General features: G+C 46.1%; 2 protein-coding genes across 4 annotated transcripts in view; both read right to left on the bottom strand.

Moving 5' to 3' along the window:
- LOC103130401 (T-cell differentiation antigen CD6-like) overlaps positions 1-15,676 on the bottom strand; it is a 43,713-nt gene that overhangs the window by 4,699 nt on the left and 23,338 nt on the right. Inside the window, exons 1-9 of one of the 2 annotated variants that reach the window (XM_016665886.1) lie at positions 10,353-10,507; positions 9,151-9,210; positions 6,661-6,942; positions 3,357-3,671; positions 1,429-1,485; positions 1,210-1,326; positions 669-785; positions 460-561; positions 212-283 (exon numbers count right to left, since the gene is read on the bottom strand). In XM_016665886.1, the coding sequence (XP_016521372.1) occupies positions 212-283; positions 460-561; positions 669-785; positions 1,210-1,326; positions 1,429-1,485; positions 3,357-3,671; positions 6,661-6,942; positions 9,151-9,210; positions 10,353-10,404 (1,174 nt within the window). In that variant the 5' untranslated portion in view covers positions 10,405-10,507. Of the gene's footprint in view, positions 1-211; positions 284-459; positions 562-668; positions 786-1,209; positions 1,327-1,428; positions 1,486-3,356; positions 3,672-6,660; positions 6,943-9,150; positions 9,211-10,352; positions 10,508-15,676 lie in introns of those variants that run through there. The other variant, XM_016665887.1, reaches the window with a different exon arrangement.
- On the bottom strand, positions 10,458-15,670 carry LOC107834457 (scavenger receptor cysteine-rich type 1 protein M130-like). Of its 2 annotated transcripts, XM_016665888.1 has the most exons (6): positions 15,540-15,670; positions 14,965-15,279; positions 14,679-14,711; positions 14,479-14,600; positions 13,603-13,614; positions 10,458-10,517 (listed from the first exon to the last, which is right to left on the bottom strand). In XM_016665888.1, the coding sequence occupies exons 1-6, from the start codon at positions 15,664-15,666 to the stop codon at positions 10,458-10,460; spliced, it is 669 nt and encodes a 222-aa protein (XP_016521374.1). In that variant the 5' UTR covers positions 15,667-15,670. The 2 variants fall into 2 exon arrangements, with proteins under 2 accessions (XP_016521374.1, XP_016521375.1); XM_016665889.1 differs by lacking the exons at positions 10,458-10,517; positions 13,603-13,614 and adding an exon at positions 14,198-14,381 and having other exon boundaries at positions 14,478-14,600.

Below are 15,676 nucleotides of genomic sequence, written 5' to 3'. Positions count from 1 at the left end.
GCAGCTTGCTGAGACGCCGCAGCAGCTTGCTGAGACGCCGCAGCAGCTTGCTGAGACGCCGCAGCAGCTTGCTGAGACGCCGCAGCAGCTTGGTGGAGACGCCGCAGCAGCTTGCTGAGACGCCGCAGCAGCTTGGTGGAGACGCCGCAGCAGCTTGCTGAGACGCCGCAGCAGCTTGCTGAGATGCACTCGGTCCTGCAGACTGACTCACCTTCCTCACTCAGGCCCCTCAGGGCTGAAGGCTTCGCTGGCGGCTTCAGGTCTGTTCTGTATCTTTGAGAATCTGCAGAGAAGTGCAGGCTGCATCAGTCTGATCACGAAGCCTGCAGCAGTTTCACTGCATCAGTCTGCAGAGGCTGACACAAAGTGCAGCACAGCTCCAAACCGCAGACATGCAGAATTATCATGAAGCAAACGGCCAGAGACAAAAGCAGAGCAGGAAACAGGAAGTTGTCTCACTGTGAAAGGTGGACATCCTGGCAGACGGCTCACGGTCTGGGTCTCCTGACGCGCCGTCCGCTCTCCTGATCTGGCTCCACACGGTCCTGGAGTCGGACGGGACTTTGAGACAGAAACATGAATGAATCGACTCCACGGTCTGGCCGTCACTGTGCAGGACTGCAGCAGGTGGCTGCAGCAGCTGCTGGTCGGAGACGCTCCGGACTCACCGACGGTCTGCAGCGGGGCGGGACCGGCTCTCACCAGGTTCTGGTTCACCTTGTAGAGGTTCAGAGGAGGATCGCTGGGCGCCGTCTGCTTGGAGCGAGTCTGCTGCAGGAGAAACACTGCACACAAACCAAAGACGAGATTTCAGAAAAACAAAAACTCAGGAGGACAAAATGGAGAAATCCAGATATTTAAGGAAATCAAAGCTTTCAGAAAGTCTGACATTCAGCAGATCATCAGGAGGAAACGCTGATCCACCATCACCAGAGTACTTCTATTTTCACTAGATACATTCCATTTAGAATAAATCATTCATAAATAAATGGGTTTTTCTGTTTAATAAATCACTGACAATAATCAGTATTTTAGAGCCGACACGTCTTCAAGCTTTGGTCCATCTTCATCGTCTCCTCCTCATCGTCCGCAGGTTGTTCAAACCGTCTGCTCCGTTGTCCTCACCGATCTCAACTTTGCTAATGATGTTAAAAGCAACTTTACTGCTAGATTTGCTGCAGATTCGACCTTTAGGAGAGGAGGACCTACCGTGCTGTCGCCTGTAAAGGCAGCAGAGAACCAAACTCAGGCTGGCAAAAACGAGCAGTCCAAGAGCCAGAACCACGATGCTGAGATGTTCAGGCGACGGAGCGCCGGCAAGACGAGCTGGAGCAACGGACGGACATCAGAGGTTCAGGTTCACTCAGTCACACTCCTGAAAGTCCATTGATCTCTTTTAAGAAATAAATTCAACTCTTAAATGTTCACCTGTGGTCATCAACTCAGTCACACCTTCTGTGGCTACTCCAAAAAACGCCTTCGAATCTGCAGGGAAAACAGGAAAAGAAAAGATTCAAGCTAATCCATAATGTTTAGGTTTATGGTCAAATATTTCAGATTCTTTATTACTTGAAGCAAACACACAGAAACTGCTGGTTTAAGGTGAAAGGATCCAAAAATAACATTAAAACAAATGGAGAAAAGACAGGTAGGATGGTTTGATCATTTGATGGTAGCATGGTTTGATGGTAGGATGGTTTGATAATTTGATGGTAGGATGGTTTGATAATTTTATGGTAGCATGGTTTGATGGTAGGATGGTTTGATAATTTGATGGTAGGATGGTTTGATGGTAGGATGGTTTGATAATTTGATGGTAGCATGGTTTGATGGTAGGATGGTTTGATAATTTGATGGTAGGATGGTTTGATGGTAGGATGGTTTGATAATTTGATGGTAGGATGGTAGCATGGTTTGATGATGGCAAGATGGTTGGGGGAATGGAAGTGGAATCAGATGGGAATTTAACTTTGAGCCATGTTGATATTTGTGTATCTTTTGAGGGAGGGGGGGGGCTAGGGGGGCTTGAGCACCTGCCCCTTTTGCTCCTTGCCCCCAAGGGCCCTTTTGGTCAATTTATTTATTTATTGCTGTATTATTTCCTAAGCCCTCTTCTGACATAATAACATGTACTAAAATTATTGTTTTGTTTTTTTCTACAACATAATAAGCCTTCCGGTCACCTTGTTACCTTTGACCTTTTGCTCGTGACCCAGTTGCCTCTCCACAGTGAGATCAGGCGGCTAACTGGAGCTGAACGTAGCGAACGTTCAGATTACAGATCAGTTTTTGGTGAATTAAAACATTTTGGTGAATAAAGTGGAGCAGACCTGCTGCTGGTCAGATGACAGAAAACGTTGAAGTCTCGTTTCTGCTTCAGCGGTTTAAGCAGAGAGGAAATGAAATACAACAGACACTGACAGGCCTCTGTCTGCCTTTCTCTGAAGAACTACTGAGGGGAGGAGAAACTGTTCTGATCTATCATTCAGGATTTTTATCATACAGGCTGTTGTTGTTGTGCTACTAGCTAGCTGCTAGCTAACGACTCTGCTAGCAAAGCTAGATAACTGAAAGCTTCTTCCCTGTATCGTTAATGATATCAGTCATTCTTCAGTATTGATTATGCAATAGGGGAACATCGCCCGTCCCAAACCGATCATCTCCATATTGGATAAATGTCTAATTTCCTTTGCTGCATAAAGCACATTGCATTTATTCTGGCGTTAGGTAAATGTACCCTGAAGGAGAATAGCACTTAAATAAAAGACCATCAAGGATATTCATTTAGAATTAAAAATAACTCACCTGAACTACCATGATAGATAAAATGTATGTAATAAAAGTCATTAATGAAGGAAAAAACTCAACCAGACTTTAAGTTTAGGGTCTGGTTCACAGAGTATGAAGTTATTTATTTATTTTTTCCCAATTATTCAATGAAAAAAAACGAACCTCAATTAAGTAAAATAAAATTGTAATCAAAAGTTTTGGAATTGTAATTATTTCTTTTTTAAAAGCAAAACATTTTGTTTAAAAATCTTTTTTTCTAAATTAAATAACTCATTTTTGTCTCGTGAACTTAAAAAGTTATTTGCCAAACATAAACTTTTATTTGCATTTGTAGTGATTTTAGGCCCCGCCCACGACGTCATGTGAGAAAAAAGTTTTTTGCACGGCCCTGATCTTTAGTTTTCATTCATTTTGTGAAAAACATTTCAAATGATTGCAGCTCCTCCAAATAAGCCTCATCACCGCATCCTCAAGACGAGTTTGTGTCCAAATGTGGACACTGGCAGAGACAGACGTCAGCTTGGACAGTTCATGTCCAACAGACCAGATGTTTGATGGAGACTGACCTGAACACACCACACCAGCGTCCTCTTTGTGTCCGCAGTCGGAGTTTTCCTGGACACCCGGACAGAACCACAGGTTCTGCTCGTTCCCGGTGCAGTTCAGCTCGTCTAGGTGAATCGGTCCGCTCCCTGGAGGGAACAATCCATTCTGACCCGTCACCCTGAGAGCGGTCCCACAGCCCAGCTGGGCGCAAACCACCTTGGCTTCTCTCAGGTCCCATCTGTCGTCACACACCGTGCCCCAGTTCCCGTCCTTCCATACCTCCACCCGCCCGGCACACTGATCCTCATGTCCCTCCAGCCGAACGGACTGATGACCTGAAGACGACATGAGCAGGATGTTAAAGCAGGAAGGTCACACCTGAAAACAATCCAATGACTGAATTCAGACATCATTGATCCCAGTAAAGCGAAGGTTGTGTCCGGTAAAGTTTCCGTGGAGAAATGCCCCCCTGACGGTGACAGATCTAGAGTGACAGATCTAGAGTCAACACATAGCTTCTGTTGTTCCAGCTGGAAAATAGAGATCAGGTTGACCTCTGACCTGAACCATCTGAGCCACATAAAGGCCATTACAAAGTCAGCCTTCTATCAGCTAAAGAACATTTGGAAAAAATACTAATCTGCTGTTGCATCAACCTTCAGACCCCTCTGGTTCTGGTTCTGGTTCTGCAACCAGAACCAAACATGGAGAAGCTGCATTCAGGTTCTATGCACCACAGATCTGGAACAAACTTGCAGAAAACTGAAGATCAGCTGAAACACTGAATGCCTTTAAGGCTTAAAGCCCAAATGTTCAGTTACTTTTGAAACGTAATAAATGGAACATAGATCTGTCACAGAGCCGTTCAGCCTCCTTGAACTTTTCAACTTTTTGCCGCTTTTCAGGCTTCAAACATAAAGATTTTATTATTTTACGAAGAATCAACACGTGGGACACAATCAAGAGGTGGAACAAAGTTTATTGGATATTTTAAACTTTTTTAACAAATAAAAAACTGCAAAGTGTGGCGTGTAATATGATTGGGCTCCTTTACCGTCAGTGCAGCAAACTCAGTCCAGCCGTTCAGTTTGGGTCTCTGAATGATCCAACGTTGTCCTAATGATGATGAACAGAATCCACCTGTGTGTAATCGAGGCCCGTATAAATGCACCTGCTCTGTGATCGTCTCTGGTTGTGTTTAAAGCGCAGAGAGAATCATGGAGGCCAAGGACCCACAGCAGGCAGGGCCCAGAAGACTAAAGCCGGTTTTGGATGCAAAAGGAGCTTTAAACATCTGAAGGAGCTCTGAGCAGCGATCATGTTGAAATGGAAGGAGCATCAGACCAAATCTACCCAGACCCGGCCATCCCTCTAATCCAGGGGTCCCCAAACTTTTCCTCTGAGGGCCACATAACTTTCCCCTTCTCTGCTGGAGCCCAAAGTCAGTTTGTAACAGAAACAGTGAGACGACTGCAGGAGCCTACATGTAAAAATTTCTTGTTTTCCAGAAAGCACAATCAAATAACCCTCTCTGGGTTCTTCACAGAATAAATCCAGGAAATAACACTATTTATGAAATAAATACCGTATTTTCTGGACTATAAGCCACAGCTTTCTCTGCTGCTGCAGGTTTTCCACAGCGATGCAGCAGAGGGGGGGACAGCCACCATCTGAGTCATAACGGGTTGATTGAATATCACATTTATTACGGTTGAAAAAGAAAAAGTTTCCAAGTTTAGATTTAACTGAACTGATTACGGTAGTTTCTGAACAGTAACTAACAGTAAAAGTGCTGATCCTTCATGTTGCTACTAGCATGTGCTAAATGAAAATGGGTGCTTCCTTCTTCTTCTTTAGATTTCAACAGCAGCTTGCATCCATTTTTGCTGCACTACTGCCATCTACTGGATCCTAATATCTATACCTCAAATTCTCATAATGATCCCAGTACTATTTAAAAAAACTAAAATCTTCTTTTTCCCCTCAATGCTATTTAACTGATCAACAACATTCTCAAATTTTAATTCCCTATTAAAACCTAATTCTGTTTTAATGGCGCTTTCTTCTTTTATTTCCAATTCTGACTTCCAATGATTCACTTCCTGCTAAAGAGCCCCCTGGTGGTTGAAGAAAAATCCACATATAAGCCGCACCGGGCTGTAAGCTGCATGGTTCAAAGCTTAGGGAAAAAAATAGCGGCTTATAGTCCAGAAATACGGTATATGAAAAAACTCTGAATGCTCTCTGGTATTGTTCAGGGGGCCGCACCAAGTGTGGAGGCGGGCCGGATCCGGCCAGCGGGCCGTAGTTTGGGGACCACTGCTCTAAACCTTCATCTGGAACAAGGAGAAGACTGATCAGACATGCAGCCAACAGGCCCAGGATCACTCTGGATGAACTGCAGAGATCTACAGCTCAGGTGGGAGAGTCTGTCCATAGGACAACAGTCAGTGGGACAGTGGATAAATCTGGCCAGAAGAAGAAAGCCATAAAAATCTGGTTTAAAGTTTCCCACAAGCACCTGGGAGACACAAACATGTGGAAGAAGGAGCTCTGGTCAGATATGTTTGGCATAAAAGCAACACAGCTCATCACCCTGAACACACCATCCCCACTGCCAGACATGGCGGTGGCAGCATCATGGTTTGGGCTGCTTTTCTTCAGCAGGGACAGAGAAGATGGAAAACATTGATGGAAGACGGATGGAGCCGAAAACGGAACCATTCTGGAAGAAAACCTGAGACTGGGACGGAGATTTACCTTCAGCAAGACAAAGATCCCAAACATGATGGAACGGTTCACAAATAAACGTATCCAGGTGTTAGAATGGCCTAGTCAAAGTCCAGACCTGAATCCAATGGAGAATCTGTGGGAAGAGCTGAAAGCTGCTGTTCACTCTCCATCCAACCTCATTCTTCCTGTTTTAAGGAAGAATGGGCGAAACTGATGGAGACAAAACCAAACAATGGCAGCTGTAATCACACCACAAGGTGGCGCTACAGAGTGTTAATGCAAGGGGGCCAATGATATTACACACCACACTCTGTAGGATTTTAATTTGTTAAAGTTTAAAATATCCAATAAACTTTGTTCCACCTCTTGATTGTGTCCCACTTGTTGATTCTTCACAAAATAATAAAAGTTTTAGATCTTTATGTTCAAAGCCTGAAAAGTGGCAGAAGGTTGAAAAGTTCAAGGAGGCCGAATACTTTCACAGGGCGAGTTTGATGTTTACCGATGACTTTGATGATGGCAATCAGCAAAATGCCAAACCGTCAGGCCTCCACCACTGTTTGTTTTCCTGAAGAATCAGAAAAGTCTCACCACAAACCACGTCTGTGAGCACGATGCATCCTGGAGTAGACGTCTCCAAGCAGCTCTGCAGACGGCCGTCCCGGTACACGCAGTCCTGGAAGCACTTGCTGTCGTGAGGTGCAACGATTTCCTTCATAATATGAACTCTTCCGCATTTCAGGTCCTGGCAGATCCACTCAGCCAGAGTGTCTAAATAGTCCGGTGGGAGTGGAACCGCCTCCCCACTCCTGTTCCCAGGCATCCTGAGAGTCCACCTGCATGTGCTGCCGAGGTGATGAACGTAAGGGTCGTCTGAGGGCACAGAGGGTCACAGAGCAGAGGATGAAAACTGAGAAGATACTCAAACATCATCCACTGAGGAACAAATCTGGACAGAAATCTGCAGCAACCTGAAGGATTTTAGAAACATAGAACAGAGCGTCATCGGCGTAGCATGATAAACAGATGATGATGTTAAATAGTCTCAGCAGAGCTGCAGAACATGTGCGGTTATCCTAACTGGCAGCAAAGCTTGTGGTTCAGATACTTGGCGCTGATCAACTAAAGGTCACGACCTCAGAGACACAGCAGTGGAAACGATGCAGGAAGACGCTGTGATCAGAGGTCAGATCAGATCAGAGGACAGATGGACGGACCTCTACCGGACGGACGGACCTCTACCAGAGGAGAAGGAGACTAACTTTCTGTGCAGATCCTTTTTACACACGTCTCTGTTAATCGTCTGTTTCCTGCAGAGCCTTTGAATGCTGCTCAGCGTTTCTCCAACACCGCTTCTACTCAGATGGTTCTGGTAGTAATCCAGAACCTTTGGGCCCAGCAGTCAAGGCTTGGTCAGCCTCCATCGTCTGTGTGATTCTGAAACGTTTGTTATTTTAACCTTTAACCTCTGCAGCTCTTTCCTCACCCCAGCACCATTTATGGTTATTATCATGAATTCACTGGACTTCAACAGCTGGTACTGCAACAGCAAACTGGAACAATCATGTTTTAAACTTTTGACCATATTGTGTATATTTATTGATTAATCAGAAAAGCAATGACACTCCTCTCTGACGGAGTATCAGCATCAAGCTAAGGGACAGTCGATTTGCTTCATTATAAAAGTGGAACTTCACTGGGTTTAACACAGAACTGACTGACTGTGTAGGAGTTAAATCTCTACTTTATTCTCATAATATTACAAATTTAGTCTAATTTCAAAAATAAAATTAGATAAAAGTGATAAAACAAGCATTAATTTATCCTTAAAGTCAAATGAAAACTGATTGTTGGAGGACTTAAACCCACATAGATGCTGAAGTTACACTGACCTCTGACCTGATGGGCTCAAGAGAAAAACCAATCGATAAGGAATAAAATCCATCCTGAGGGAAACGGGCCGACAGCTGGAGCTGAGAAAAACTTTTCTCAGGAATAACAGAAACATCCAGAAGGAAGAAGGAGCTGCAGCGAGAAACTAAAAATAAGTCCTGCTTCCATCTGATGGAGGCGGCTGGTGAGACGGTTCAGCCGCACCTTTCAGCTTCACTCCGACTGCAGGCCGTCGCATTTCTGCCACCAACCAAAGAGCAGAAACACTGCAGAGAACATGGATCCGACAGAACCAAGAAAGACTGTGGGACTTTAATTCTCACAATCTGTGGCCGCTCTGAATGCTCACACACACACACACACACACACACACCCACACACACACACACACACACACACCCCTCCAAGATTCCCAGGCTGGGTCTTTGCATGTTCTCTCCGGTTCTCCTTCTTCCTCCCTCAGTCCAAAAACATGACTGTCAGGTTAATTGGTTTCTCTAAATTCTCCTTAGGGGTGTGTGTGTGTGTGTGTGTTGTCCAAGTGACCCGCCTCTTGCCTGGAACGTTAGCTGGAGATGCAGCAGCAGCTCCTGACCCACTAGGGACCAGGTGTTAGAAAATATATACATATATATATCTGCCAATCACAGGCAGCACATCAAGCATCAAGATGGTCGGATTTCAGAAAAATACAAGAAAACACAAAATAAGTGGTTGAACTTTGAAGCCTAACAATATTAAGACAAGCATCCAAATACACATTTTGAGTTATATTCTGTATTTGATTAACTACTTTGTGAAAACATTTCACTGCTCATGATTCTCCTCCACACTTTAGAAAACCGTGACAGAACATTTAGGTTTTCTTGTCAGAGTGCGATTCTGCTCCCTTTCCTGTAGTGGTGTGTTTCCCTTCCTGTGATTCTGCGGGTAAAGTGAGGATCTGAGGCTGAACCTGTTTGTCTCAATAACTGCAGCGTGTTTGACGCCAGCCTGCGTGGGAGCGCTGCAGCTGCTGCATCGCCCAGAGGCACTTCCTCAGCAGGTCACCCCACATCCTGCCACCGCCGCAGCATCACACTGCATGCTGCTGCGCCTGATGCGGGCCGAACCACCGGCACCAGAACAGCAGGACATGAGTTTGGCTCTCTGTCGGGAGGAAAGGCTGCAGATCAACGTCTTACTCACCGTCCATGTCTTCAGGTGGCACTTGGACCCCAGCATCTGGAGTGGAAGCATCAAGAAGAGCTGAAATGATGAATAAAGGGAGTTTAGTTTTTAATTTAAGAGCAGCATTGTGAAGCAACAAGCTGCAGAAACACAGAATATGTACAACAGGATTCAGTTTGCAGTCGATGGAGGGAAACTATCAGAGCTGCCTCACCTCCACCTTTAAATATCTTTAGTTTTGATTTTTCATTGTTTAAAACTCCACTAAGATCTAGATCTCATTTTCAAGAGAGACCCGAGCAACATACAACACAACAACCTGGCTACACAAAAGAAAACTGAACCAAAACATTCGCTCGACTTTAAAACAAGTTAGAAACGTTTTAAAAGCAGTGGTAGAATCACGTTTCTAAGTAGCGCTCGATAAAATCCAAAGAAATGCGATGAGGAGCCGATTCCATCTCTGAATCCTCGCTTCCCTTTCTCTGCCCAACACCAAGAACCTGCAGCAGCGTAAAGAACGGGCAGCAACAGGGAGTTAAACCAGCTGCAGCCCACTTTTATAAACCTGGATCATCAAGTGATGGTTTCTTCTACAAGAGACGTTGAGACGCTGCGAGCGGCCTAGTCCAAACCTGACAGCACAAAGAGAGGTTTGGTGAAGCATTCACATTCAAAACATCTCATGATCCATCAGAACGCTGCTGACACCAAGTTCCTTCTGACAGACGATCAGGATCCATCAAAAACACGACCTTCATTTTCTGTGTGCGTTAAAAAGGAAACCCTAAAATAAAACCCAGATTTTTAGAATCGGTTTGTGAAGCTGGAGAGCAACAGATCGATGGCTTTCGTCTTGTCCAGATTCAGAACCAGCTTCCCAGTCTGGAAACCAGTTTGAACTGCATTGAAAGCAGACTGTAAAAAGTTAATTTGTCCAGAAATAAAAACCCTGGAAGGAAAGACTGAAATTAGACGTTGGTATTTGGAAACAAATAAACGTCTCTAATGCTTTAATTATAAGGAAACTTATTCCAAATACAGAAAAAACACAATGAAGACGAAGAGCTGAGACCAGATGAACATCCAGAAAAATCCATCTGGGTTACAATCAGCAATAAAACAGACTTGAAGCTCAAAGTAACATCTTCATCTGGAGGTAACAGCTGCAGTCCTGCTGTTTCCAGCTCTGCCTTTCAGCCTGTGAATGTAAAGTTTACCTGGAGAGAGCGAGCTCAGCTGGAGGATGAAGAGGAACTGAAGCAGCTTCATCTTGGTGTCACAGCGAGGAGGTGATCCTCCACATGAACCTCTTCTTCTTCTTCTCAGACTGAACTCTGCATCGCAGCAGGAAGTGAAACATCAGAGGCTCCAACTCTCTTCTTCTGCTTTCAAAAACGGCTGAGCATGAAAAATAAAATCATTTAAAACTATAAGAAAACCACAGAAACATGATTTTAACTGAAACTGCAGGAACATTTGCAGAAATAAAGGAGAAAAAAAGATTAAAAACATTGTCTTCATTTCCTGTTTTGTGAATAAAGTTGTTGGTTGACATTATGACTGAGTCAAACTCAGCCGTTCAGGCAGTCAGAACCACTTTGGATGGTTCCGACTAGATTTCTGATTGCTGGACTCGCCCCAGCAGCAGCTGACTCAGTGGAGGAGAAACATAACACAAGTAAAATGTGTTTTCTGCTTTTATGCTGAGGAGGGTTAGTTCAGGAATGTAAAAACATGACGTGGAGTTCCCCTGGGTCCAATCCAGAGACACTTTTAAATGAAATAAGTAAGCGCCCCCTATGTCCTACTAGCAGGTACTGCAAGCTATTTTACTGGGTCAGGACCGACGCCAGGATAAGCAGATCCAGTGACTGCAGTCGTACAGCTGGAGCTGGATCCACCTGATGATCCTCGTGTTGCTCTTGTTGGCAACTGACTAGAGTAAGAAAAAGAGAGATTGCAGCAATCTGGACGATTGGCTTGACGATGAAGAACAGTTAAGTGAGGATGAAACAAATGAACAGTTTTCAGTTCAGGAAGAAATGCAGAAACAGCTCCAACCTGTTAACATGGGCCAGACCTAAAGACAGAAAGAGAAATTCAACACACAAGCCTATACAAGCCAGTTATGCAAGTGACAATGTTCCTTTGGTTTCTTGAAACGTGGCTTTATTGGTTATTCCACTTCTGGCAGTTTGCTGACTGGTATTTCTGAATTAGAGACGTTAGGCACATAAAGGGAAACATTTGCTCATTTCACATCTGCTGCATTCAAAGCATTTCCCACCTTTGGCTGAGTTATTTTGGGAAAATGGTTTCCTCTCTGGAGGAAATGCCTTCAGTAGTGAGAGCAGGGATTTAATGTTTCACCAAAACTCACTGTGTGTCTGATGGGGTCAGACGCTGAGGGACAGGAAAACTGTCTCTGTTACACGTGTAACTCCTGACAGAAAACATGAATGCTTGGAGGAAACCTGTCAGATATGTTCTGTTAATCTGACAGGACGGGATTTGATGTGTAGATTAACACCAGAGGGTCGGAGACCCTCTGGTCGGAGACCCTCTGGTCGGACCCTCTCGTCGGACTCTCCTATGTAAGAGAATGGAAACGTTTTCCACAGCAGCTGGTTGGACAAAAACAGTTTCTCCTTCATCCATCATCATCATCACCACCACCAATCCATCCATCCATCTTCTTCCCTTTATCCGGGGTCAGGTCGCAGGGCTAGCAGCCTAAGTAAGGAGGCCCAGACTTCCCTCTCCTCAGCCTCTGTTCCAGCTCCTCCAGGGGAATCCCAAGGCGTTCCCAGGCCAGCCGAGAGACATGGTCCCTTCCAGGGTGTCCTGGGTCTTCCCATCCTACTGGTAAGACCTGAACTCATCAGGTCCCACCTGAGGTGGCTCAGGCATCCTGACCAGACCCCTGAACCACCTCAGGTGGCTTCTTTCGACATGGAGGAGCAGCGGCTCTACTCTGAGTCCCTCCCGGATGACCGAGTTTCTCATCCTATCTCTACGGGAGAGCCTAGACACCCTACGGAGAAAACTTGTCGCCTGTATCCGCAACCTCATTCTTTCAGTCATGACCCAAAGCTCATGACTGTAAATGAAAATAGGAACGTAGATCGACCGGTAAATCGAGAGCTTCACTTTTAGACTCAGCTCTCTCTTCACCACAACGGACCGGTGCAGCGCCCGCTTCCCTGTAGACACTGCGGCAATCTGCGTGTCGATCTCCTGCTCCCCTCTTCCCTCATTCGTGAACAAGATCCTGAGATACTTAAACCCGGAGAAGGCACTCTACCCTTTTCCGGTTCAAGACCATGGCCTCGGATTTGGAGGCACTGAGCCTCAACCCTGCCGCTTCACACTCGGCCGCGAACCGCTCCAGTGAGAGCTGCAGATCACGACGTGGTGAAGCCAACAGGACCACATCATCCGCAAAAAGCAGAGATGCGATCCTAAGGCCACCAAAACGGATCCCCTCAACACCTCGGCTGGTCTAGAGATTCTGTCCATGAAAGTAATGAACAGAATCGGTGACAAAGGGCAGCCTTGGCGGAGTCCAACTCTCACCGGAAACGAGCCCGACTTACTGCCGGCAATGCGGACCAGACTCTGACACCGGTCGTACAGGGACCTGACAGCCCGTATCAAAGGGCCCGGTACCTCATACTCCCGGAGAACCAATAAGCCGCCTCGACAATGAAGGCACGGAACATGGTCCACTCAGACTCAATGTCCCCCACATCCCCCGGAACGTGTTTGAAGTTCTGGGAGCTAAAGCTCCATCTCACAGGGGACTCCGCCAGACATTGCCAGCAGACCCTCACTACCCGTTTGGGCCTGCCAGGTCTGACCAGCTTCCTCTCCCACCACCAGAGCCAACTTACCATCAGGTAGTGGTCAGTGGACAGCTCCGCACCTCTCTTCACCCGAGTGTCCAAAACATACGGCTGCATAGCCGAAGAAATGTCAACAAAGTCAATCATTGAACTGCGACCTAGGGTGTCCTGGTGCCAAGTGCACCCTTATGCCTGAACATGGTGCTCATGATGGACAATCCGTGATGAGCACAGAAGTCCAACAACAGAACACCACTTGAGTTCAGATTGGGGGGCCGTTCCTCCCAACCACGCCCCTCCAGGTCTCACTGTCATTGCCCACGTGAGCGTTGAAGACCCCCAGTAGAACAAGGGAGTCCCCAGGAGGATCAACATTAGATTATTTTTCTTCTTTTGCTCTTTCCTTTGGTTTATTTTGTTTGTATTTCCTTTTAATTCCTGTCAAAGCACTTTATATTACCTTGTTGCTGAAAATGTGCAATATAAATAAAATTACCTTCCTTTACCTCTCCAGTATCCCCTCCAAGGAGTCCAAAAAGGGTGCATAATCTGAACTGTTGTTCAGTGCGTAAGCACACACAGTCAGAACTCATCCCCGCACCCGTAGGCGGAGGGAGGCTACCTCTCGTTCACCAGGGTAAACCCCAACGTACAGGCGCTGAGATGGGGGGCAACAAGTATGCCCACTCTCACCAGGGGCAACTCTAGAGTGGAAGTATATCCAACCCCTCTCAAGGACACATGGCTCGAGGTGTTATGGCACCTCAAGCCATGCGTCGAGGTGAGGCCGACCATTACTAGGTGGAACCTCTCAGCCTCACACACTAGCTCTGGCTCCTTCCCCACCAGAGAGGTGCCATTCCACGTCCCAAAATCCAGCATCTGCAGCCGAGGAACAGATCGTCAGGACCCCCACCCTAGGCCATCACCCATCCTACACTGCACCCAACCCTCTTCGCCCCTCCCACAGCACATGGGAAGGGGGACCCATGTCTCCTCTTTGGGCTAAGCCTGGCCACCAGGTGCTTGTCAGCGGGCTTAGCAAGTTTTTGCCCCAGAAAACTTGCTAAGCCCGGTGGTTGAGTGCAAGTAAGTAGCCTGGTGGCCCACCAGACTTATTATACATGAAATCCTGCATCATCATCATCATCCATCATCATCATCATCTTCATCCTCTTTAGGCCCAAAGATCAGGGGCAGGTTGATGCCCCTGATGATAATGCAACATTTTTTACAGTGTTTATTAATATACATTCCTTTTATTACTTGTTTTCTAAACCAATAATCAGGATGTTGGAGTCTGTGCTTCTTCAAGCTTTGGTCCATCTTCAGGATTCTACACACTCACAGTCACCTGGTTCTTCACACCAGCGTCTGCTCTCTTCTTCTCACCTCGCTCATCTTTACAAACAATATTAGAACAAACTTTACTGCTGGATTCACTGCAGATATGACAGATTTGCTACAGATTCAGATGTTTACCAGGCGAGGACCTACGGTGCCATTTGAAGTAACGGCAGCAGAGAAAAATGTTGAGGATGGCAAAAAGAAACTCTAGAATGGACAGCAATATGATGGCGATATATTCTGGAGAATAAACGGCTGATGGAGGAGCTGGAGCAAAAGACAAACATCAAATGTATGAAAAGATTCAAAGACTCAGCTGAAATTGCTGAAAATTCATCAACTCAGTCGTACCTGGTGTAGTTATTCTAAACAACGCCTTAGATTCTGCAGGGAAAACAGGAAGAGAAAAGTTTCAAGTTGACCTGTACAGCATAGATTTCAGTTCACATGCTGGTGATAGTGGATACTGGATTGAAGCTACAGCTACCCTGGGCAGACTGACAGGAGCAAGGCAGCAATGTTGCACCATCAGTTTTTCTGACCAACACCAGCAGGAGCCAACAATACAAACAAAGGCTGTAGAACGGAAATCAAACCAGCGATCCACTGACTGCAGGGTGAACTCCATCAGACTGACCTGAACACACCACACCAGCGTCCTCTTTGTGTCCGCAGTCGGAGTTTTCCTGGACACCCGGACAGAACCACAGGTTCTGCTCGTTCCCAGTGCAGTTCAGCTCGTCTAGGTGAATCGGTCCGCTCCCTGGAGGGAACAATCCATTCTGACCCGTCACCCTGAGAGCGGTCCCACAGCCCAGCTGGGCGCAAACCACCTTGGCTTCTCTCAGGTCCCATCTGTCGTCACACACCGTGCCCCAGTTCCCGTCCTTCCATACCTCCACCCGCCCGGCACACTGATCCTCATGTCCCTCCAGCCGAACGGACTGATGACCTGAAGACGACATGAGCAGGATGTTAAAGCAGGAAGGTCACACCTGAAAACAATCCAATGACTGAATTCAGAAATTACTGATTCTAGAGATTCTATATAAGAGACTCTTACCTGCAGTCTCTAGAGTTCCTCAACTGTTACAACATCAATATGGTTTCATTTCATAAAGTTAAAGGTGCAACTTCACCACTGAATCTTCCTCATTTTAAAACAGTTTCAACATAAATGTGCTATTGTCTTGGGGAATCAGGAAATCTCACCACAACCCACTTCTGTGGTAACGTTGCATCCTGCCGTAAACGTCTCTAAGCAGTTCTGTAGACGGCGGTCCCGGTACACGCAGTCCTGGAAGCACTTGCTGTCGTGAGGTGCAACGATTTCCTTCATAATATGAACT

This window comes from Poecilia formosa, unplaced genomic scaffold, assembly GCF_000485575.1.
Source record: "Poecilia formosa unplaced genomic scaffold, Poecilia_formosa-5.1.2 Scaffold631, whole genome shotgun sequence".
Lineage (NCBI taxonomy): Eukaryota > Metazoa > Chordata > Actinopteri > Cyprinodontiformes > Poeciliidae > Poecilia > Poecilia formosa.
Note: the sequence above shows the minus strand (reverse complement) of the source record. Positions and strands in the feature narration are given on the sequence as shown.